Source organism: Corylus avellana, chromosome 2, assembly GCF_965113065.1.
Source record: "Corylus avellana chromosome 2, dhCorAvel1.hap1.2, whole genome shotgun sequence".
In the NCBI taxonomy this organism is placed as follows: Eukaryota; Viridiplantae; Streptophyta; class Magnoliopsida; order Fagales; family Betulaceae; genus Corylus; species Corylus avellana.
In genome coordinates this window covers 22,309,657-22,336,099 of record NC_142491.1, presented here as the reverse complement: position 1 = coordinate 22,336,099, position 26,443 = coordinate 22,309,657, and the positions used below count along the sequence as shown (strand labels likewise).

Below are 26,443 nucleotides of genomic sequence, written 5' to 3'. Positions count from 1 at the left end.
CGGTGGTTTTGGGAGAGAGATAAACTGGGGTTGGGGGTTTTTTCGTGGGTCACCTACATGGGGTCTAGGGTTTTTTCTTTTAATTCCTAACACTTACTAAAACGGTGCCGTTTTGGTAAGTGTAAGGAAACCTTAATTTCAAGCAAAATAGCTTCGTTTTGCTTGCTTGTTTTAATATGATTTTTTTTTTTCTTTCAAAAAAGGGCATTTTGGTAACTACCCTTGCCGAAACAACGTAGTTTTAAAATTTTCATCATATTAGACGGTAATGACTAACGGAGTGGCCAAATTGCAACTGCTTGGTAGTTTGGGGGTTACTTTATCACTTTTTGAACATTATGGGGCTAAAATGAAAACGGCTAGTAGTTTGGGGTTTTTTTTTTTTTTTTTTTTAATATTTTTCCCTTCTTTTTTTTTTTCATAAAAGTGCATTGTATTAATTTACCCGTAACAAAACGACGTCGTTTTGCAATTTCTGTCCAAACTGACGGTTTAGACTAATTGAGTGGCAAAAATGCAATAGTTTGGCAGTTTGAGGGGCTACTTTATCACTTTTTGAACATTATGTGGCTAAATCGAAAATGGCTGATAGTTTGAGGGGCTTTTTTATATTTTTTCCTATAAATAATCATTTTAATTCTTTAATTTTTTTTTTCTAATCAACAATCAAAAACACTTCTAAAGAATCTGTCATCGATATGCTTCTTCGTAGAAGGGATTACTACAATTCTTGTCTGATTTATGTTCTTGTGGTGTTAAGTATACATACTGAAGTTGTGATGAAAAGCAATTTCAGTCGAAGACCCATTTTCACAGAAATAGAAAAGTATTCGAGGAAAACAAAGGTATGCATACACGATTATATACGATTATTTCCCTTTACGGAACAACAACAAAATAAGATGGGTTTCTTCAGCCTATGCTGTAATATCAAAGGAAATTTGACTAAAGTTTCATGAGGAACAGTCAGAAAGGAATTTGCAGCATAGAATATGCTTAGAAGCAAGAATAAGGGGTGCAGAACAAAGGACCAAAAATATAAAAACATTGAAGGCAATCTATAAAATATAAAAATAAATAAAGACAGAAATTTTAATATTAATGATAAATTTTACCTATAGGTAAGTTGTTGAAGATTTCCTTATATACAAAGTTTTTCGTATGGTATTGATCACCATAATGTGAATCTCCAATGAGTACTCTTAGACCAACTCTACTTGTAACTCTTGAAATAGAAACATACAATTGGCCGTGGCTGAATGCAGGTTTTGGTAGAAAAAGTCCCACATGTTGCAATGATTGTCCTTGGCTTTTATTAATTGTCATCGCAAAGCAAATTGATACGGGAAATTGTCTTCTTTTCAGAATGAAAGGCAATTTAGCATCGGTAAGAGATAATACTATTTGTGGAATGAATACTTTATCTCCAACATGAGTTCCTGATATAATTCTAGCTTCTAAGATCCACTTTGACAATTGAGTGATCAAAAGTCTTGTACCATTGGAGAGTCCAGCACTTTGATTTAAATTGCGATATAACATTATAGGAATTCCAACTTTGAGTCTGAGCTTGTGGTTAGGAATACCTGGGAATTTCAATGAGTTTTGGAATTCTATTGGATATAGAATATCTTGGTCCTGAATGTTGCTTCCAACTTTACATATTGAATCTGAACTGAGATATGTTTCTTCATCGACATTAGTAAGATCAAGCATGTAATCATTTATGTTTTCCACATCTTCATTTGTTGGAGCTAAAATAGTTTTATCTTCTAAATACTTTGCATCGGTGTATTTACTTTGGAATTTAGGATAGATATCATTCACTATGTCATTAATAGGATGACTCTGATGTCGAATTATGAAATCATATGGTATCTCAATGGACGCTTCACCTTCATTATTATCTAATTCGCCATCACCTATTTTCAAAAACCATTGTGCGAATTCCTTTGTAGCATTATTATCTAGATTTTGTTCAAGTCTCATATTTTTTTGTCAAAGTAAAAATTGTACAAAATTTCCATAATGAAGACCTGTTAACTGATGCTTCAACAATTTGTTCTCTTCGTCCTTTAGCTACAACTGGTAATATTTTTCGAAAATCACCACCAAGGACAACTGTCTTTCCTCCAAATAGTTTGTCTCCACTTTTGGGATCATTAAAACGTAAAATATCTCTTAATGAATGATCTACAGCTTCAAAACAATTTCGATGAGCCATTGGAGCTTCATCCCAAATTATTAGACTTGCTCTTGTCATTAATTTTGCAAGATGTGAACCTTGTTTAAACCAGCAAGTTGAGCTATCTGTTACATTGATCGGAATCTGAAACCTTGAATGAGCTATTCTTCCTCCAGGTAATGACAATGCTGCAATCCCAGAATATGCAACTGCAATTACCATCTTTCCTTCAGAACGCAATCGACATATCAATGTTCTCCATAAATAAGTCTTACCAGTACCGCCATGTCCATAAACAAAGAAGAAACCACCTTTATTGTATATAACAGATCCAATTCTTGCTTCATATATATTTCTTTGCTCACAATTCAGATCACTAAGAAGTTTAATATGCTCATCTCTCAAAGAATTCCTATCATAATATGATTCTTCTTGCAATAGTCTATTGTTACTTTGTCTAAGAAGTAATGTGTCTGGATATGGCATTGGCTCAAATTCTCTGAGAGACCTTTCACTTTTGTTCAATAACCTTTCAATATCACAAAGAACATAGTTTTGTAATTGCGAGTCACTGAGTTGTAAGTCTTCGTATTGCACAATTCTTCTTTCTCGATGCAAAATATCTTCAGATAACAACTTCCAGTTTGATTTCCATAATTTATAAGGTTCTGCAACCTCACAAAAAAGCAACATTGTGACAAAAAGCTCACGGAGTTGCTTTCCTGAAGCGCAATGTGACGCTTGATTTAAAGTTTCATGCCATTCTTTATCATCATCAAGCAAACCAAGAGCGTAATATGCTGATTTAAAAGTTGGGTACAACACACCATTTATAGTTCTTATTTTTTCAAAAGATCGAGGTCCTTTAACAATATTAAGTAACATTCGCAAATAAAATCCTTCACCACTTCCAGGATGAGCATAAAATATCCTTCCTACACATCTTTTTTGTTTCCTCAATTTCCATTCTTTATCTTTATTATGCCAAACTCATTTGGAAGGAAAATCAGAATAAGACAATTCTCTTGCTTCTTCATATAAAGCATTTGCTTTCATCAATTCTGTAAATTTAGTTCTTTCGATATTCGGCTGATTCAAAACATTATCTAAGTAATCAGAATCATCAAACACTACTGGTTGCTCATTTTCTAGATGAAAATTAAGTCTTTCAACTGCAGGTTTCTCGATAATTGATTTCAAACTGGAAGATTCTCCAACATGCTTCTATAGCAGACACATATCTACAATCTAAATAAGCTTTGATTTCATCAGATACTGTCATATACTGTATTCCAGTAGTATGATCAACATGTAGATTCTCTTCAAGCATTAAAGTTGCACGATTAAGTCCTTTATTTAGATATTTGAATAAATACTTGATAGACCTTGAACGATTGCACCATTCAAAATTTATATGTGATTGATACTTAACCAATAAATCAATATTGTGAGGAACTATAAATCGATTGTCAAGTTTCATACCATTTTTGTCAACAAATCTTCCGTTGTTCCTCCTTCTATACACCGGAAAACCATCTTCGGCAATTATTGTTTGAGAATAATATCTTTTCGGAAAATGCTTATTGCATTTGTTGCAAACCATACAACTTGAATTTGGATTTAAAGAACCGCAAGGACCATGTACCATAAATTGCTTAACAACTTCATAAGCTTGAGAATCTTTGTTTAAATCTGGAACTTATGCTAAGATGATCCTATCTATTTCTATTGGCGTTGGATGCTTGTCGTTGGGATGTAGAAAAAGCAATATATGAGCATGAGGCAATCCTCTCTTTTGGTATTCAATAGTGTAGACAACTATAATGAAAACATAAAATTAATTAAATTGTGTGTAAAAAAATTAATACTAAAAATATTAACACAACAATAATTATTTTAGATTACCAGCAAGTACTCTCCCAAAGTATTGTTTTTTCTTTATATATATATATATATATATATATATATATATTGTAATACCCCGGTTCCATATTGGGAAGATGAGAAGAAGCCCACATAGACTGTGTGGTTTATAAAAATAGTCATGGGTACTAAGTCCCACATTGCCTAGTTACTAGGTAAAACTAGGCTTTATAATGAATTTTAGAGAAGCTCCAAATTGACTAGTCATTTTGGGGTAATAGCACAGATGTGGCTAACGCTTATCCCTGAGTTGTTACAAGTGGTATCAGAGCCACCTAGTAACGCCAGGCCATGTGGTATTAAAGCACTGCATGACGTGGCCTTGACGAGGACGTCAGGAATTTAAGAGGGGGAGTTTGTAATACCCCGGTCCCATATTGGGAAGATGAGAAAAAGCCCACATAGAGTGTGTGGTTTATAAAAATAGTTATGGGTGTTAAGTCCCACATTGCCTAGTTACTAGGTGAAACTGGGCTTTACAATGAATTCTAGGGAAGCTCCAAATTGACTAGTCATTTTGGGGTAATAGCGCAGATGTGGCTAGCGCTTATCCCTGGGTCATTACATATATAGAATTCCAAAAGCTCAAGAGGTAAGGTTTTTTCTCACACTTATAAACTGACCACGAGCTCCTTCCACAACCAATGTGAGATAACCTCAACAATCTCCCCATCACACATTGAGCTCTGGGTCGGAGTAACGACAACCCATTTTCTCCCGTGAACTGTTAGGTCGAGATTTGTTGGTAAACGTAGGTTTTGATACCAGTGTTGGGTGGTCTTGGGCTTATCTCAACCCCAAAGGCTAGCTCAAGAGGTAAGGCTTTCCATCACACTTATAAACTGACCACCAACCCCTTCCACAATCGATGTGCTATATATATATATATATATATATATATATATATATATATATATATATATAGCATGTATTTTATTCAATAGATCTGTGAAATCTCATTTCCATTTCACTCGAAATGAAGAGGAACCTATTCCTAATCCTAACCAGACCTCTTGAATCTTGACCAATTCACTATAGCAGAAAACACAATCCAAATATGGCCTTAAATTGAAAGAAAGAAAGAAACTGAAAGCAATCTAGATCAGAGTTTGAGATTTGAAAATTTCTAACCTCATCGGCCCAAAGTCCTTTAAAGTCCTCCATTTATTTTTTGTGATCAAGTGATGCTAAGAATATTACATCTTTTAATATAATTTTTTTTTTTTTTTAACAAATTGATGTAGTAATTTATAATTAGTAAAACGACTTGTCAATTTAATTAGTTAGTACCTGATTTATTAACCATATACTTTTAGTTATTCACATCAATTTGTATGGGACGTTGTAGTAAAAATTATAGTACTCTAATAATTTTCCTTACTAAATCGGTTAAGATATTCTTAGATCATGAAAATTCTATACTTTCTTCCTTTCCTTGTGGCAAAATCTTTGATACATCACATAGAGTTTCATCCAAATGTTTTTATTTTTATTATTATTCTTTTTACATATTGATTCGGCTCTCTTTATATTCAATACAAACAGGAACAAAAACAATTCTCTAGCAAACTACAAAAAGTTTCCCACCCATAACGTTTTTAGAGAGAATGATTTTCAAAACTTTTAAGATAAGTGATGATCTAATAAAATAAATTTTTTTAACAATTTTGTTATTTAGATTGTTAGTAACTTTGACAACAAATTACTATAAATTCATATTAAATTTAATATGACATCATAACAAAACTTTTTACTCTGTTTCTGATTCTTAATGGCTTGTATTAGACTACTAGGTAGAGTTGATATATATATATATATATATATTCTTTTGTCCACCATGTGCTCTCGTATAGGCAAAGGCAATGACGTAAACCAAGAAAGCTAAAACCTTGCAATTCGTAGAAGCTTTGGATCCTTAGTGGTGAAAAGAAAAAAGAATAGTGCATCTTGATATAAGTTTCCACACAAAAGAAAGCCTAGCGAATAGTAATGCTAAGAATATTACAACTTCTATTATTGTTCTTTTACAAATTAACACTATACTCCACGTGAAACTTATCACGTCAACTACTATAATTTGAATTGCCACATGAGCTTATTAATAAAGAGTTATAATAAAAATTGTAAGCTTTGTTTGGCAAAGCCTTGTTTTTCCTTAGTTACTATTATTCATCACATTTTTCCAAAAAAAAAAAATCAACATCAAAATATTCTAACTTTATTACTTTTTATATTATATCATTCACTTTTTATTATTATTCAAATAAAAAAATCACTACAAAACAAAACTTTTTCACTTTTCTATATCAAACATTTACTTTTTTTTCTTCATATCAATCTACATAACTACAATATCTAAGGAAAATGCTTTGCCAAACAAAGCCGTAGTCTCGAGACATGTTCCTCTTGCTCTCCCAACTGGATCTTCCTCCTCGATAGTTTTTATTGGCCTATTTTTCGTAAAGGCATGGGTTTTATTTTCTTCTTGTATTTGCTTTGGTTCCTTTGTGTTTCTGTTTACATTCTCATCCTTAAAAAAATAAAAATAAAAAAGTAGCCACAAGAAGCCCAACAAAGTTTGCAGATGCGGTAGACCTATAATCTTATTAAAAATAAGTTTTCATATGAAAAATGAAATGGATCTTGCCAACTAGATATAAAGCTGTCACCAAAGAGGGGGAGACATTCTAGTCTGACAACGTTGTTTGGAGGGGCAGAGAGCTTTCAACTCCCTTTGCTTCTGAACTCCTTTCTGCAACAATCTTTGACATTCCAAACATCTGAAATAGAATTTGAACTACACAATCAGTAACAAGTACAAATAGGTAAGGCAATGAAAAAAAAAACATAAGCTTGTGGAATAGAAGTTAAAAGATAGAAGCACCTTCTGTATGGTCTTCTTGAAGCAAGTTTTGTGTTCATCCATAGATGCATGCACGAACTCATCAATGTGCTCCTTGAAATCCTCCAAGAATGTGGCTTCCTCATTCTTCTTCTTTCGACATGAAGCCATGGGTGGGGTTGCAGCAGCAGGTGAAGACTGTTTTTCACTTTTTTGTGCTTCCATCCTCAGTTACCTGATACAGAAGTTCCTCCGTATGAGCATTAAGCTTATTAAAAGAGTTTCATGAGATGAAACCAGCAGCTATGCTTACTAACTATCAATCACTTAAAACTGCGTCATAGCCCTGTCAAGCCACCTGATTATTTTTAGTCATTCAAATTTAAAAACAGCACAGAAAACCTTGCAAATCCACTCACCAAAATATCACTTCATAATTCAGAATAATCTCAATAATACACTGTGCATGAAAAACAAGTTGTGCAGACAGAACCGCTTTACATACAAAGAAGTCATCCTACTATGTGCATAAAGTCAAAATTTAGATGAAAATACACTTAGCCCCCTAAACATACGCCCATCGGGCGCTTAAGACCACCAAACTTTAAAAAGTGACACTTAGTTCCCTCAAACTACAACTCCGTTACCGTCAATACCTACGTGTCTTTTTTAACATGAACTGCCTAAAATGAACCTTTTTATAAGTTACAGTTTTCTTTTTCTTTTTTTTCACTTCGTTTGAAGTTGAGATAGGACACCAATAGTACCAGTACACCAATTCTTCCATATTCATAGGAGGGCATTACCTACTTGATCTAGTATCCTCTTAAACATCAAATGAACAAGGTCCCATAACCTCTACAGCTGATACCATAAACTCAAAATATATATATTACCAACACATACTATCCTAAAATCTCACAACCCATAAAAAATGTTGGACTAAGAACTACATTTCTTTGCACATAACTAAACTTGATTAAGAATTCCTACATTTTGCTCCTGATATTGGTTTTTTGCAAGTGGGATCCACATAACACTTCCAAAATTGTATAACATATAAGAAAGAAAAACCAAAGCCTCCATCATCGTTTGTTCCAAAAAACAGAAATCCCACAACACTAAAATCCCTAAAACTATGTTGTACGAAAACATACGAACAATCCCACTATAACTAAAATCACAATCTCTCGGATCTGTGCAAAAAGACGTGCAATACGTATAGCCCCTGAACAAAATCTCAGTTCACGCAATCACAGTGACAAAAGAAATTTCATGCCCTGAACATCAATATATTCCAAATAGCACAAAAATCTATTCTATTAGAAATTGCTAACATTTTCCCCGACGTGAAACAAGGATGATTTTCATTCAACAAAACAAAATTAGACAATCAAATTAAGCACAAAGACATTCTAATCGAGCATATAAAAGTAATTTAAGCTCCCAATTCTAGATGATATTTGTAGCCAAAAAGAAATCGAAAATGGCATACCTTCAATTGATCGAAACAAGAGCTCAATTTGATATGCTACTTTTAATTCCTTTTCAATATCTCTAACCGAGACGAGAAGAACCTCCTCTGGTTTTAGCAACAGTGGTGGCGGTTTAGGTTTTACCTGGAAATGAAACCTTTCAGCGTAGCGCTGGTTAGCTTTGAACGTGTCGATGAGGTATTGGTTAAAAGCATAATTAAAGTTAGAAACTTTGACTTTCATGCAGTGGGCGAACGTATTTCTGACTTGTCATCGAAGTTTTACGAGGGGCAAACCATCTTATCACTGCTCTTTTCCTTGGAAAACAAGTTGTTTGGAGAAGCCGAACAATATATATATATATATATATATATATATATAATTATTATTATTATTTTTTTTTAACATGTCCACACAAGATGGGGAGAAAGATTCGAATCAGTGACTTCCGCTTTATTAGGCGTAGTTTCAATCAATTAAACTATCTCTTAAGAACTATACAATTACTTAAATGATCACGTTTGTGGCTATTACTACAACACATTTAGAACAGCGTTGTTTTGGCCCAAAAAAAACACGAATTTCTTGATTTGCTGAGCCCATATTCCTACCACTCATCGAGATTTTTTTTTTCAGAAATGCTATACTTCTTAAAATTTTTTCAAAAAATTGTTCTTCAAATGATGTGTCACAATCTTATGTAATCTATTATTTTAAAAATGTGTTATTATCTAATGGGGTTGTGACAAATCATTTGATAAACAAATTTTAGAGAGGAATTTTAAGAAGTATTAAAAATTTTTTTTCTTGAAATGCTTTGTTTCGTTTACCGACCGCTACAATTATTTTCTTGAAATATGTGTGTTTTGGCCTAGTTCAAATTTTCAATCCTATTTTGACCGTTTCAATTTGTTTTGGCTTGCACTTATGTTTCGGATTACTATAATCATCAAAGTAATTCGACACATAAATGTTGAAAGCTCCTCTTATAAATCGATGAATTAAGGTAAACTGGAATGCGCTTTTTTTTTTTTTCTCTCTCGAAAAACATAACATTTTATTCAATAATACCACGAGCATAAAGCTCTTATATCATAGAGCAAAGTTCTGAAGCAACCATAACATAAAACTACAAGATTACTAGGTTTAGTACAAGATTCGAGACCAATCCACTAACCCATAACTAAAATCAGATTTAATGCTAGATCTATGACAGACATACTCAACCAAATGCATGGATAGCAATTATTCCTTGACCCTAAGAGCGGAAAGACTTTCATGCCGAAACTCTACCTCCTCGACCTGAAGGCCAGTATAATGATCACATCCACAACCCAAAGATCTGGACCAAAACTAATTAACCCGAAGGCGACATAGATCGAGTGAGAGAGGAAAGAGCCTTATTACAAGCCGAACAAAACAGGGAAATTAAACAATACAGGGAAAAAACACACGCCAAAACACAAATACATCTTAAAGAAGCAACAAAACAGGGAAATAAAACAAGAAAAAAAATAGCACACTCTGATCACGCTCACGGTGGGAACCGAAAACCGAAGGGGCGTTGGAAGCTCATCGCGGTGGGGACGCGTCGAAAGGCCCAACAGTGGACAGTGGGTGGCGAACAGGTGCGGAGAAGACCGACAAAGTAGGACCTAAAAACAACCAAAAAAAAAAAGAAAGAAAGGAAAAAACAACAAGGTACCACCAAAACAAGGAAAAAAAAAAAGGGAAAATGAGCACAAAGTGGGAAGATGGTAGCCGAAAGGGAGCCGGACCCATGCAAGCTAGAAACCGCCGCGTAAGGGGCGTGGGAGCTCGACACGGTGGGGACACATGAAAGAAAACCTTAATAGCAGGCAGCGAAGCGGCGACACAAGTTGGCGGTGAACACAGACAAAATTCGAACCCACAAAGAGTCAAAACAAGGCCAAGGAGCCCGCTGCAGAAAATGAAGGCGGGGGAAGAAAAGCGGCAGGGAAAGGGCAAAAACGGAGAAAATAGAGGGGGAAAGGAGCAGCAAGGCAGGGGAAGAGAGGAGGCACCAGGGCTAGGGCATCAAGTAAATAACTAGCATCGGAGCGAGGAGGACGAGAGGAGGAGGGAGGCAGCCAAACGGCCAACCCTTCTCCCCTGTGTGGCTAAAGGGTTTCGCTTTTCTCTCTAGCGGCTAGAGAGAAAAGAGACAGCTATATCTTAGAGCCTTTTTTCTTTTTATCTTCTCTTGCTTTATAGGTAAATTGGAATGCTGGGACAACTAAAATCGACGCATAAGAATTGACATTATTGTTAGACCACAACGAAAAGGTGCTTCCATATATGAACTCCAAGAGATTTGTCCTTTTGGATTTGGTAGCAGCAAAGGCATTGGCGGAATTGAATGTTGCATAATTCAATCGAGATTTTGGATTGCAGCAAATTATACCAAAAGGAGATGCAATGCAAGTAGTGAATGTGATGAATTTGAAGGGGCATAAATTGAAATAAATTTGGACCGTTTGTCGAAGACACAAGATATGTATCGAATTCTTTACAAGATTGGTAAATGTCTCCTGTAAAACAATTAGAAGCTAACGGAGAAGCTCATATTTTAGCTAAACTAACTCGTGAAAGTATTTTGTCACTTTAATGGAATGGAGACGGTTATATGTGACGGGCGCATAGTCCATATGTTCGGTAATCTCAGCCATTGACTTTTCAGGTTCTTGCTATTTTGCTATCGCTTCTTATTACTTGGGTATTCAACTGTTGTGAGATCAACTTGAAAGAAGAGGCCTGAGCTTGGCTTGACAATAAACTCAAACTTGGAATGAGTTGTGAGATTTTAGGATAATTTGTGTTGCTAATATATATATATATATATATATTGAGTTTATGGTATCAGCTGTGGAGGTTATGGGACCTTGTTGCTTTGATGTTGAGGAGGATCAGTGGCGGAGCCACGTATGGGCCAGTGGTGGCCACGGCCCCCCCAAGAAAAATTAAAAAAAAAAAAAAAAAAAATTGAGTATAAGTTTAGCTGCTGACCACTCATCCAGCAACATAGGGCCCTCACAAAAAATTTTGTTTTTTAAAAAAATTTGAACACTTGTCTGGAGCACACGATCAGATACATAGGGGCCCCTCAAGTATTAAAAAAAAAAAAAAAATTATTGCTGTTATGCAGTCTGCTCCATCCTCCGTAGCCCCAAAAGTTATTAAAAAAAAAAAAAAAATTTATTTTCCCTCTTTCTCACGCACTCGCCTCTGAATTCTCTCCCTTTCTCTTCTCCGTCGCTCTCCTTCAGTCCCTCTGGCTCTCAAACACTCTCTCTCTCAGAGTCAGACAGACACAATCATCAGCTCCGCCTATGGGCCTAGTACAAATCACTGCTTTTTAGCACCTGCGACTACGCCATGCATCTTATATGTGAATTATATGTGAATTACCAAATTTTCAGTGTGAACAAAATTTTTAGGACGCAAAAAAAAAAAAAATTAGGACGTGAATTTTTTTTTTACGGCCCCTACATTCTTAAACATCTGGCTCCACCATTGAGGAGGATACTATATCAAGTAGGTAATTTCCTTCTATGAATATGGAAGAATTGGTGTACTGGTACTAGGAACATGTGAGTTATAAGTTACAGACCATTGGTGGTTTATCTCAACTTAAAAAAACCTTCAAACAAACGAACTGAAAATGGAAAAAAGAAAAGAAAACAGTAACTTATAAAAAAGGTGCATTTTGGGCAATTTATGTTAAAAAGGACACGTTGGTATTGACAGTAACGGAGTTGTAGTTTGAGGGAACTAAGTGTCACTTTTTAAAGTTTGGTGGTCTAAGCGCTCGATGGGCGTATGTTTAGGGGGCTAAGTGTATTTTCGTCTAAATTTTGACTTTATGCACATAGTAGGATGACTTCTTTGTATGTAAAGCGGTTATGTCTTCACAACTTGTTTTTCATGCGGTGTATTATTGAGATTATTCTAAATTATGGAGTGATATTTTGGTGAGTGGATTTGCAAGGTTTTTTGTGCTGTTTTTTTAAATTGAATGACTAAAAAGAATCAGGTGGCTTGACAAGGCTATGATGCAGTTTTAAGTGACGGATAGTTAGTAAGAGCATAGCTGCTGGTTTCACCTCATCAAACTCTTTTAATAAGCTTAATGCTCATACGGAGGAACTTCTGTATCAGTTAGGTCACTGAGGATGGAAGCACAAAAAAGTGAAAAACAATATTCATTTGTTATAAGCGAGTGCAATCGAGCGCAGCTCGAGCGCCATTTGTCAAAACTATTCAAGAATGAATAGAATCAAGGAAAACAGAGCATGTGCTATGTGGAAGAAGAACAGAAGGAGAAGAAGCAAGTAGATGGAGCAAAGAAGGAGAGAAGATTTTCATTAGCATAATAAACTCGCATGAATTACAAGCAGAAGCAAGAAAGCTTATATACAAGCTTCCAATGAAGCAACTGAAGCTGTAAAAACAGTTTAACAACTTGAACTTAAAAACTAACTAACTTACTCAACAAAAGAGCTAGTTTATTTAGTTTATACACGTGTTAAAACTCCCCCTCAAGATGGATGTGAAGGATGATAAATATCCTTTACAAACATCTTGGACAATAATCTGTAAAAGTCCTTGAAACCAAGGCTTTTAGTAAAGATATCAGCTAATTGATTATGGGAATTAACATGAAGAGTGCGAATGAGTCCAAGTTGTATTTGCTCACGAACTAGATGGCAGTCAATTTCGATGTGCTTGGTCCTTTCATGATAAACCGGATTTGCAGCAATATGAAGAGCTGATTGACTGTCACAAAACAAAAGAGCAGCCTGTGGATGAGGAATTCTGAAATCTTTGAGAAGAGTAGTCAGCCACATCAACTCACAACATGTGGAAGCAAGAGCTCGATATTCTGCCTCAGCAGATGATCTTGACACTGTGTGCTGTTTCTTTGACTTCCAAGACACAAGTGAATCACCAATAAACACACAAAAACCAATGATAGACCTTCTAGTATCTAAACAACCTGCCCAATCTGAATCTGAAAAAGCCTTAAGGTGAAAATCTGATTTGGCAGAGAAAAGAAGGCCTTGAGCAGGAGAATTTTTCAAGTATCTCAGGACTCGATGAGCAGCATCTAGATGAGGTTGCCGTGGTTTGTCCATAAACTGACTCAATATCTAAACTAAGAAAGCTAAGTCTGGTCTTGTAATTGTCAAATAAAGTAGCCTGCCAACTAACCTTCTGTAGCTTGTGGAATCTGAAAGGAGATCACCTTCATCCTTTGAGAGTTTCAAATTTTGTTCCATAGGAAATTTAACAGGTTTAGCCGCCAATAAACCTGAATCCTCTAGGATTTCAAGAGCATACTTTCGTTGGCAAAGAGAAAGTCCTTCTATAGACCTAGCTATTTCAAGACCGAGAAAGTATTTTAAAGGCCCTAAATCCTTCAACTTAAATCTCTCATTCAAAAGAAGAGATGAAAGAGGACACTGCCTGTGGATCATTGCTTGCAATAGCTACATCATCAACATAAACTAACAAAGCAATAAAGGAAGATCCTTTGAGTTGAGTGAACAGGGAGTAATCTGCCTTGGACTGTGTAAAACCAAGCTGAATCAATGCAGTGAAAAATTTTGAAAACCACTGTCTAGAGGCCTGCTTCAATCCATACAAGGATTTAGTTAACCTACAAACCTTTGCCTCCCCCTTAGTGCCAAAACCAGGAGGCATAGACATGTACACTTCTTCATCTAAATCCCCATGCAAAAATGCATTGTTTACATCTAATTGATGTAAAACCCAATCCTTTGCTGCTGCAAGTGCCAGAAAACATCTAACCGTAGTCATCTTAGCAACAGGTGAAAAGGTCTCATGAAAATCCAACCCTTCACATTGAGTATACCCTTTGGCTACCAACCTAGCCTTGTATCTTTCAATGCTTCCATCAGATTTGTACTTCACTTTATAAACCCATTTGCAACCAATGGGATGTTTATCAGAAGGCAAATCAGTGACTACCCAAGTTTTATTTTCCTCCAAAGCCTTAATCTCAGCTTTCATAGCCTCACACCAAAGTGGATTCTTAACAGCTTGATGATAAAATTTAGGCTCAGGTTGAGATGAAATGGAAAGACAGAAATGCTTATGAGAAGAAGACAGGTTATCATAAGAAATGAAATTGGACAATGGATAAGGTTTACCTGAGTTGTCAACATTTGAAGCCGATTGAGGTGAACAAGTAGAAACCAGTTTACAATAATAATCTTGCAAGTAACTAGGTTTGTGTTTGATCCTATCTGACCTTCTAAGAATAGGAGAAGGTGCAGAACTAGGAACCTGGAAAATGGTGTCTGCAGAAGGAGAAAATGAGTTGTTTGCAGAATCAGAATGTGAAGTTGTGTCTGCAGAAGGAGAAGTGAAAATTTCTGCAGATTTAGAATGAATACGTAAAATGATGTCTGTAGAAGGAGAAGATAATGTATCTGCAGAATTGTGGTTTGGTGATGGAACAATAGTAGGTGGTTGGATGTTTGATGGTATGAAATCAAAAAATTCTGTGTCAGGAGGCATTGGAAAAGAAATAGAAAGGGAAACAGTATCATGCATATGCATTGAAGGTGAGGAATGACCTAGAGAAGAAGCATAAGGAAATATGGTTTCATGAAATATGGCATTTCGAGAAATGAAAACAGAATGAGTATGAAGATTATAAAACTTATGTCCTTTCATGCCATACGGATAACCTATGAAAATGCAAGGTGTAGCTCTTGGATCAAACTTTGTTCTATTTCTAGACAAAGTTGAAACATAAGCTAAACATCCAAACACTTTGAGGTGTGAATAAGATGGCACAACAGAAAATAATAGTTCATGTGAAGATTTATTGGATAGAAGAGGTGTTGGAATTCTATTGATAATATGAGCTGCAGTTAAAACACAATCTGCCCAAAAAGGTAAAGGAAGGTTGGACTGAAATCTTAAGAATCTAGCTACATTCAAAAGGTGTTGATGTTTTCTTTCAACCACAGAATTTTGTTGTGGGGTTTCTACACAACTTAGTTGATGAATAATGCCTTGGGCAGAAAAGAAGTCTCTCATGTGAAATTCAGTACCATTATCTGATCTGATGCATTTGATTTTAGTTTGAAACTGAGTTTGAACCATATTAGAAAAGGATTGTATGATTGAAGAAGTTTGAGACTTATGTTGCATCAAATGAACCCAAGTGAACCGTGTGTAATCATCTACAATGGTGAGAAAAAATTTGGATCCATTAAGGGAATTGGTGGCCATAGGACCCCATACATCACAATGAAGTAAATCAAAAGCAGACTTGGAAAAAGAACTACTAACAGGAAATGGTGATTTGTGTTGTTTAGCCAATGGACAAATTGGACAAACCGAATCTTGTTTACAAGAAATAGAAGGAACAATAGTTTGTATCAACCTTATTCTAGACTGAGAAGGATGCCCCAATCTGTAATGCCATAGATCACATGAGGGGTCCTTTATTGAATTAAAAGACAAATGTTTGACAAAAGAAGGAATACAAGGAACTGAAATAGATGCATTGACTGAAACCTTCTTTGCTTGCATCAAATAGAACAAACCAGCAACTTCTTCACCCACCCCAATCGTTCTCCAATTGTGTAAACTCTGTATAAAACAATATCCAGCAAGAAATATAAGGCAGCAGTGTAAAGACTTTATGAGCTTACTAGCTGAAATCAAATTGAAAGTGAAAGAAGGAACACACAAAACTCCAGTTAGTGTAAGAGTTTCTGAGATTGCAACAGTACCAATGTGTGTTGATGTGCAAATTTAATTGTACTCGCAAGCGCACGAGTCGTGTGCAATATAGTGTGTGTGCAAGTGCGAGGTCGATCCACAGGGAATTGTGTTTGTGAAATTTAATTTCTATCTAAATCAATTATATCTTAACCTAGTTCCGAATGATTTTGACTTTGAAAATAAACTAACATAAACTAAATAAAATAAAAATAATCAAAAGATAAACGACTAAGGTTTTAGAATTCACCTCACAAAATCAAAGTATACATTCTTATGTTTTCATTCATGCATCCGACAAACAATTAAACCCTATATATATGTTCTATTGTTTTTTTATAAACCAATTGAATCATTCGATGAATCCATCTCTATTACAAATCACAACGAATATCCAATTGAGATCAAATCATCCATTGTATCCGTAAATCACAATGGATATAAGTCTCAATCAAATCATTCGATGTATCCGTTGGATGAAACACAACGAATATCCAACATTTTCACGATTTATAAACAACAATCAATCACAATTTTGTCACACAATTGAACTGAAACGAACATACATTACATTAAACGACGGATTTGTACGAACGAAACATAAAAAGATAAAACTAATCAATGGTGAGGCTTCATCTTCAACCTTAGTTGAAGAATTAGCCTCTCATGACAAAAGAAATCATAAAGAAACTAAATTACTTCATTAAAATTAAAAACTTACAAAAGAATTCGAGTTCCAAGCTACAAAAACCCAGAAAACACGGAAAGCGACCAAGAACGGCGCCCCCAGCGCGTCTTCGTCTGATCCCCCAATTGTGAGGCTTAGAGGTCTATTTATAGGGCTTAGGAGAGTCCTAGAAGCCCTAGTAATCCTAGGAATTTCGGAGATTTAAGTCCAAGCCCAATTAGGTTAAAGAAAACCTAAGCCCAAATCGGAATAGGATTCGCCCAGAATTGCGGTCCTATCTTGCGGCATGATTTTGGCCTTGAGGCCCTCCGAATTGGGAAAATTCTATTTCACAATGAATTGTATAAGTTTGAGTTATCTTTCCAATGCTACTTGAATCACCTCAATCGGATATCTGAGCTGAAAGTTATGGCCAAAATACCGAGACATATTCAGAATCCAATTTTGCATCCAATCCGATTTGACTTCAAATTGAGAAATTCCGAATTAATCATTTCCTTTATTTGATTAAACTTTAACCATGATTGGTTAAGCTTAACCATATCTTCTAGATCTTCCCAATTTGCCCTTTAAGCTTGGAATTTTTCCAGAAACGCTTTATTTTCTTCCAAAAGCCTATAAAACAAAGAAAATACAAAAAGGAAGTAAAATGGCCTAATTAACCAAAACTAAATGATTAAAAGATGCAAGTTAAGGGCTGAAAATATGAATATTCTAGCACTTATCACACCCCCAAACTTACATATTGCTAGTCCCTTAGCAATACAAAAATAAAAACAAGAATGGAAAAACAGAAAACAAAAGATAAATCCGTCTTTCGTGGAATGTACGATTGCATTTAGCGTATGCAACAAGCCTTTTAAACCCCTAGGCATCCCTAGAGGACGAGTGAAGTCTCGTGAGGGTTTAATAGAAATGATACCCACAAACATTTTTAGCACTATGTCATTGACAAACACAATTTTCATACAAACATATGGTTCTCATATCATGAGCAGGTTTAACAAAGTAAACACCACAATCAAATCATCAAGCCAACCACAAATCATTCAACTCAAAGGTGGAAATTTGAGACAACACAAGCTCCAAATGTGCAAAGTGAGACTAACACAAAGTTAAGAGGCTTCAATTTTTCTCAAAGTTTGGTGTACCTCAAAATTCATAGGAATTTACACAAATGAAAACACCAAAGGCTTAGATCAATACATGCATTTATATATATATATATATATATATATATATATATATATATATATATATATATTTTATTTTCATTTTTTTGTGTAGGCTGTGCAATGTTCGGTTCCCTTAAGCTTTCTAATTGACCTATGTAACGAGTATTGGGCCAGTGACTCCCAAACCAGATGGTTTTAGGGCACTAGATGTAAAACATCCCTAAGGCTTAATTACTCAAGTCAAAAAGGCTACAAAGCCAAACTAGCCATACAGTCAACCAAGTTGAATTTCTCATCTTTTTACGCGAACACTCAATGCTTAGTGAGGCATGAGATTCGGTTACTCAATGAAAAGCTCAAACTGATGATGAATATTCTAGCATTGACTGAAACCTTCTTTGCTTGCATCAAATACAGCAACTTCTTCACCCACCCCAATCGTTCTCCAATTGTGTAAACTCTGTATAAAACAATATCTAGCAAGAAATATAAGGCAGCAGTGTAAAGGCTTTATGAGCTTACTAGCTGAAATCAAATTGAAAGTGAAAGAAGGAACACACAAAACTCCAGTTAGTGTAAGAGTTTCTGAGATTGCAATAGTACCAATGTGTGTGACAGTGGCTATTGAACCATTAGGTAGTTTAACATGAGTGGATACAGTAGCAGTGATGGTGGTAAACATAGATGAACAACTGATCATGTGATCAGTTGCTCCAGTATCGATAATCCAAGAGTGATTTTTCTGTTTTGAATGAGAAGCTATATTAACATATGCAGAAAAAACAGAATACTTAGGATTGAGTATACCTGAAGTACCAACAACAGAGTTGGCAGATGATTGAGGGTATTGATGCTGATTCAGTAGATTCATCAGTTGTTGACATTGAGCAGAAATCATGGACAACTGATCACTACTCAACTGAGGACTGCTCAACTGAGAAGAATTATTCAACTGAATGGAATTACTCAACTGAGGAGCATGAGAAATAGGACCACTAAGGTCGGTTCCTTGCAATTGCACTTGATTGGCTGAATGTGACACTGGTCTGGTTCGAGTGAGCTTAAAACCAGGTGGATAACCATGAATTTTGTAGCATTTTTCAATAGTATGACCAGCTACTCCACAGTGTGAACACATGGGACGATCTCTCTTATAGTTTTGCTTAAAAAACCTAGGCCCTGGTGAAGTTTTGGTCATATATGCAACAGGTTCAGGATGAATTGAAGGAGAAGATTTGGACAAGGCTGATTTAGTCATGAAGGCAGAGGAAGTATCATGACTAATGGAACTCACACATATTTCCCTTTGTTTTTCTTCTTGAATGATAAGAGAAAAAACCTTATTAATCGAGGGAAGAGGAGATGTTAATAGAATCTGAGCTCTAACAGCAGAAAAAGAATCATTCAAACCCATCAAAAACTGTAAGACACGTTCTTGATTAAAGAGTTCAAGAATAGATTGCATATGACCACAATGGAAGCAATTGCACATAGAGATAGGCCTGTAATTATTTAATTCTTCCCAAAGAGTTTTGATGCGAGTATAGTACTGACTTATAGTGGAATTCTCCTGAGCAACCACTGAAATAGCTTTCTGCAACTGAAAAACCCGAGGACCATTCCTTTGAGAATATCTATCTTTGAGATCCAACCACATATCTTCAGAAGAAGTGATGTAAATCACAGTAGGATAGATTTCTTTGGAAACTGAGTTCAAGATCCATGAAACTACAAGATCATTACAACGAACCCACGTATGGTAATAACTCTAAAAAATGGATGGTTTTGGCAGTGAACCATCAATGAAACACAAATTGTTCTTTGCACTCAAAGCAACAAGCATAGCACGGCTCCAAGTGCTATAATTCTCTCCTGTGAGTGGTTGAGGAACCAATAAAAGTCCAGAATTATCACCACTTTGAAGAAAGAGTGGGCTAGATGGATCAATGGGACAGGTATTTTCGAAAGGATCAAAGAAAGGATTGTTAGAAAGATTATGATTGTGTGGTTGAGTTTCTGCCATTGAAGCAGAGAAAACAGGGGAAATGTTTGGTGAAAATTTAGGTGGAATGTTTGCATGAGCGGAAGATGGTGAACAATCTGCCATTGAAGATGGACCAAAAAAAAAATGCAGAGAAATCACAGTTTGTGATTATGGCTTTGATACCATGTCAAAACTATTCAAGAATGAATAGAATCAAGGAAAACAGAGCATGTGCTATGTGGAAGAAGAACAGAAGGAGAAGAAGCAAGTAGATGGAGCAAAGAAGGAGAGAAGATTTTCATTAGCATAATAAACTCGCATGAATTACAAGCAGAAGCAAGAAAGCTTATATACAAGCTTCCAATGAAGCTACTGAAACTGTAAAAACAGTTTAACAACTTGAACTTAAAAACTAACTAACTTACTCAACAAAAGAGCTAGTTTATTTAGTTTATACACGTGTTAAAATCATTATAGAAAAAAATGCAAAGCGAGCGTAGGATCGAGCGCAGTTATAGAAAAAATTATGCACGTGTACAAAGTTGGAATCAATTTGAAGTTGAAGATTAGTTAGCATGGAAGTTAGAAAGTAGTTTTCTTTCAGTTAAATCAATTGTACATAACAGTTATTAGTTAGTTATTCATAATTCATATGGCAGCTAGTATATGGTATATATACTACAAATGTACAAAGAACAAATCACTTCAATGTAATATACACGGAACTTTTCTCTCCATTCTCATTTTTTCTCTCTTGTTCTTTGTTTCCATACATTCATATTGCATTGTTGACATTTGTCACCATTTCCGGCCTATTGTCAACGGTAAATTTCTTAACCAAGTACAAGGCAACCAAATAATAGCTAATGAATAAGCAGAAGTTCCAAGTTTGTCCGAGCTAAAGTAGAATCAAATGACTAAAATGAGCAAGGAGAAAGGATCTGAATCATGTGGCCCATAAATATGTAACTAGATGAGGGAAAGGTGTCCATCTAGGACCATACCCATTACTGTAAGCTGGGAGATATCACTTAGGTCCAAGGTGGTTGTTAAGAATATTATGTTAAAGTTATTTATTTCTTTATGTATTCTAGGTCTACTAGGTTTACTTTTCCATATGACCATACCCATTACTGTAAGCTGGGAGATATCACTTAGGTCCAAGATGGTTGTTAAGAATATTATGTTAAAGTTATTTATTTCTTTATGTATTCTAGGTCTACTAGGTTTACCTTTCCGTAGTCTATTACGTTACTTGCTTATCACTCATAGCCTCTCTATAAATAGAGGTCTATGTAGTCATTCATATCAATTAATATCAATATAATGTAGTCCATTGTGTGCTTCCGCTCTCCCTATTATTTTTTCACTCTTCTATATCTCTCCATTATTCTAACATGGTATAAGAGCATATTTAACATAGTATCAGAGCCACTTTTCTGTGGCATTCAATAATTGTCTTTTATAGCGTTTTCTTTTTGACGAATTTCAATCTTGTCACCCTACATCAAGCGCCGCCAAAATTTCTATTGCCCATAGTCTCAAAATCGTGCCAGCCTAAAGATTCGGAACTGCTATTAGCCCTCTGACGCGCTACCATGCGCCTCTGCTAGTTTTTGCCTGCGCCGCCGCTACCCTTGTAGGAGTTACACACTTTTGCCACTGACAGCAGTTCAGACGCTGCCAAGTACATATCCAAAGAGATTTGAAGCGTCCAGGCTTCCGCGCACTCACACATGCCACCAGAAGGTTCTGTCCGTCAGTAACCGTGCCTCCACGCGCGTCCCAAGAGCAATTTAAACGCCGACAAGACTCGCCTAAGAATCTTTTCGTTCCTTTACACGCCGACACACAGCGCCGATCACCTCGGTAATAGCGCCAGACGAGTCTAAAGCCATCGAGCATAGCCTTATTGGAACCTTCATGCACCTCCACACGCCAATCGAAGCTGTTGCCGTTTTGCCCATGCACCGCCACATCGGCCCGATCAGGAAGGTTGCCGGTCGACCTTACAGATCTAGCGTCGTCGATCAGTTCCCTACCAAGCACGCTGCCATCAAACGCGGGACGCGCCTCCACGCGCCGGTGGAAGCTCTTGCGTGTGAGTTTCACACGCACTGGCACCTCCGGCCCTTCCGCGCGTGCACCACACGCGCCTAGTCTTCAGCCTGCTACTTCAGCCCTAAGCTATGTCATCTAGCGCCACGTCAGTGCCTCTGCCACTTCATCAAATCTGCCACGTCAGCCTCTCTCCAGAGTTGACTTTTCTTCAATGACTTTTGACTTCCTTAGTGTTGACTGTTAACCGTTGACTTTAACCACTCGAAAAGTTGACCACGTGTTTCCCACTCAATTTTTCGTCCTGATTTCAAATTTGTAGTATATTTTTGCTTTTGGCATCTCTATATGGCAAAAAACAAGATTCTTCTCCAAATTTAAGCATTTGTTTTATATGATTCAAGTCGGTTCATGCATTGTTCAATTCGATTCCAAAGCCTTTTTTCTTTGGGGCAGTTCAATTCGGTTCATTCTTCTTGTGGTAGACACTCTCGGGTCAGACCAATCTTTCCTCAGGACCATGGGTTTTCGGGCCAAAGAATCCCCTTTCAACCGGCCCACTTATGCCTTGTCAAATGCCGCCATCACCAGTCACTGCAGCCTCTCTTAGGCCATTGATTCATTACTAGTGAGATTTTTTTGGGTCAGACCTTTCAACGGTCCAAGGGTTTCAGATATGATTAGCCTCTTCAACCGGCCCTTTTTCTCCCTACTTAGCTCAGCCAACCAGGTGAGACAACTTTCTTTCCGCTCGATCAGACAAGGCCAGCTATTTCATTACTATTATATGGTTTTCAAGTCAAATTATCACCAAGTGAACCAAGCTCCAGCTTAAATGCATAGATCAATTCAGGCAGAATCCACAGGTCTCTAGCAACTTTTATGGCGTTACTTCGGAAACTCTTTCGGCACAAGCAAATTTTTTCAGCGACTTAAACTCTTTCTTTCCCTTTCTTTTACCCAAACTCAATCTTACACTTTGAGTTTGAGGGGAGATGTTAAGAATATTTTGTTAGGGTTATTTATTTCTTTATGTATTCTAGGTCTACTAAGTTTACCTTTCCCTAGCCTATTAGGTTACTTGCTTATCACTCATAGCCTCTCTATAAATAGAGGTATTTGTAGTCATTCATATCAATTAATATCAATACAATGTAGTCTATTGTGTGCTTCCGCTTTCCCTATTTTTCTTCCGCTCTTCTATATCTCTCCATTATTCTAACAATGGTAATTTTTAGAACAGAATGATTCAACACAATACAAATTAAATGGGTGTCCAAAAGTACCTTCAAGTAATATTTACACCAGTAGGCATTTAAATCATATATATTTCTAGAAGAATAGCAGTTGAAATGATAACACATGCCAAAGAGCTTCAATGAACTAAATACCTATTAATATCTCCTAAAAGGTAGATGGTGTGAGGTCGAACCTCCAAAATCGAACGTCTAAGAACAAACAGAATAAACCCCAAAACCCAAAACAGAACAAATAGAATGTACCTGATTCTTAAAATTGATTCAAGTATTTTGCAGAGATTCATGAAAAAATACCTGAAATTGTCACCGATAGGGTTGTAAATGAGCCGACATACTCGACAGCTCGCTCGATACCTGCTTAGCTAAGCTCGACTCGAACTCGAGCTCGACACTGTACAAACTCGCTCGTTTTTGTTGAAACTCGCTCGATTAGCTAGTGACACATACCCGGCTCACTCGATTAAACTCGATGGGGACTCGTGAGTTTGACTCGTTTAACTCGATAATCGCCCGACTCACCCAACTCGTTTAGGGCTCACGAGCACGACCTGTTTATCGCCCGAACCAACCCGACCCACACGACAATGTAACTAAAAACTAATTAACTATGTTTATGGACTATGTTGTTAATTAATAATAATCATAGGTTCAATGTGTATACAATTAACTAATTAAGGGTATAACTAATATTATATGGACTATATTATTAATTATAGGTTTAATGTTCAATGTCCAATTCAAATAATAATAATAATTATTATAATTATAGGTTCAATGTATATACAATTAACTAGTTTTTTTTTTTGAGGGAAAATCAATCTGATTTCATTTATAGTAGTCAAGAGCATAAAAGCTCTTACAATCACAGAACATATAGTTCAGCAAGTTCATAGCCGAAGCTAAAAGATTACACGTCAAAACATCGAAAACATAACAGATCTTATAATGAAAAACCAATCTATGACGTCAAACATTCGCTATCACAGCCCGATCTTCAGATTATAGAACAGATCTACTAATGCAGACTCCTTCTGAGAGCACAAGAAGCCATTTCCCAGGTATGAGCAAAATACTCACACCCAAACCATTCCCCTCTCGACCCGAAAGCCAGAAGCTTTATTCACGTCCTCAGCCCAACAGCTAGGACCATAAAATAAAAACAACAACAACAACAAAAGACAAAAACAAAAACCCCTACAAGCAGCAGTGGAGAAGCACGACATCATAGACATCCATTCGGAAGACACGCCTTGGCTGAAAAAAACGATCAGATCTAAGGTTGAAGAGACTAGATCTGGATCTAGATCTACATACAAACTAGATCTAAAGCAACCCGCCAGAAACAGAGACCGGTGGAGCCTACAGAGAAGATGCTGAGCACTGCTACCATGAAAGGGGAGGATGGAAGATCTAGATCTAGATCTTCCCTCCTCCCCTCCTCTTGAAGTTCTTCTTAGTGTTGTTCAGATGAAAAGAGTGAGAGAGTATACAATTAACTAGTTAAGATCTAAGGGTATAACTAACATTATTTGGACTATGTTATCAATTAAAGGTTTAATGTTCAATGTCCAATTAATAAGCTATTTAAAAACATTAAATTATATGGTACTAATTTTTAAAAAAAATTGTATTAACTAGTATTTAAGTTTTTAAGTAGTGTTTAAATTTGTTAACTAATGGTATTGCAAAGTAAATGCCAATAATGCTATAAACAACCAAACACACGTTTAAAGTTTTTTTAGGGTACTATTAACTAACAACTCGTTAACCTAAATAAATGGTTGTGATTGAATTGATTGAAATTTTATCAAAGATCAACGATGTAGATCATTTATGGGAAAACAGAGAGGCTAGCTCAACTATAATTGTGCACGCGGAATATATATATATATATTAATTTTGAAAAAATCGGAACCTTTATCTAGATTGATTGTAGCCGTCTGATTAATTTGCATTAATCTGTAGCCATTCAATCGTGAAAGTGGATGATAGCTGTAAACCACCCTTCACAAAGATATTTAACTGGTGCTCCGCATTACACCATAAGCTTATTAATCACACGGTCCCAACTTGAATAAAATTAATAAGATCAGAATCAAGGGTCAAAAACAAATCATGTGCAGAAATGAAATCGGATTCACTATGGCATGCCACGAAGAATCATTTCGGCTTCACCTTTTTGCACGCAGGGCATGCAAAATGAGACTGACGCGTCTCGATAATTCAACAGTCACTCCCAGCCGTCCGTTGTTTGTCGATTAAACTGCAGTCGCTGGATTGAGAAAATGGAAGACAACTGTAATGCAATCCTCGCGTGATAATTATCTGGTGTTTCGAAATACCATATGAGCTCACTGATCTAACGTTCTGAAATAAATTTTAAAATCAATCTTAGAATAAACGGTCAGGATGAAATCTTGTGCATACATACATTGCACTCGGATTCACCAAGTCACGCACGCAGTGGATTAATTATCCAGTCTCGTTTATTCACGCAAGCACGACAAACGAGACTGACAGGTCTGACTCGCATTTCAGCAGTCGAATTTTTTGCGATTAAACTTCAACCATTGGATCAATCTAATGGACGACAGCTGTAAACCATGCCCAACTTGATCTGGTGTTCCGCGGAACAGAGTAAGCTTTCTAGAATTACCTGATCGAACGACTGAAATCAAATCAATAAATTAATCTATATAATCTACGGACTGTGTTACAGGGTTACACAAGATTTCATTAGACACGGTCGTATTGGACCAAAAACTTTTAAATGCATAAGTGGGACGTGCGGCACGCTAGGAAAAAATTACAAATATTGGATCAAATCCAACTGTTCATTAGTAATGTTTTTTTCAATTCAGATTATATCCAATGTTGGGGGCTAGTTTGAGAGAAAAGTAACTTGAAAAAAAAGGCTTTCCTCTCTCTTTGTTCTCTCCATTCCAATTAGAGCCCTAACCAGGCTAACCAGAAATGAAGAGAGAAGGGAAGGCAGAAGGCTGAGCGGCAGTGCCTGCGAGACCGAGAGGGAGAGGGAAATGAAATGAAACGATCTAATTTCTTTCTGATTCG

General features: G+C 36.2%; 4 protein-coding genes across 4 annotated transcripts; all 4 read right to left on the bottom strand.

The window, feature by feature from the left end:
- Positions 1 to 1,098: 1,098 nt before the first annotated feature.
- Positions 1,099 to 1,716, bottom strand: LOC148587496 (uncharacterized). The gene has a single exon (XM_088512646.1). It carries the CDS (start codon positions 1,714 to 1,716, stop codon positions 1,099 to 1,101), a length of 618 nt encoding a protein of 205 aa, XP_088368772.1.
- A 262-nt stretch (positions 1,717 to 1,978) lies between these two features.
- Positions 1,979 to 2,878, bottom strand: LOC132168962 (ATP-dependent DNA helicase RRM3-like). Its single transcript, XM_059580062.2, has one exon. The coding sequence runs from the start codon at positions 2,876 to 2,878 to the stop codon at positions 1,979 to 1,981; it is 900 nt and encodes a 299-aa protein (XP_059436045.2).
- Positions 2,879 to 6,693: 3,815 nt separating this feature from the next.
- LOC132163418 (uncharacterized) lies at positions 6,694 to 8,634 on the bottom strand. Its single transcript, XM_059573703.2, has 3 exons — positions 8,446 to 8,634; positions 6,993 to 7,185; positions 6,694 to 6,888 (listed from the first exon to the last, which is right to left on the bottom strand). The coding sequence occupies exons 2-3, from the start codon at positions 7,173 to 7,175 to the stop codon at positions 6,796 to 6,798; spliced, it is 276 nt and encodes a 91-aa protein (XP_059429686.2). The 5' UTR covers positions 7,176 to 7,185; positions 8,446 to 8,634; the 3' UTR covers positions 6,694 to 6,795.
- A 9,812-nt stretch (positions 8,635 to 18,446) lies between these two features.
- Positions 18,447 to 19,727, bottom strand: LOC148587495 (uncharacterized). The gene has a single exon (XM_088512645.1). It carries the CDS (start codon positions 19,725 to 19,727, stop codon positions 18,447 to 18,449), a length of 1,281 nt encoding a protein of 426 aa, XP_088368771.1.
- Between the last annotated feature and the right edge of the window lie 6,716 nt (positions 19,728 to 26,443).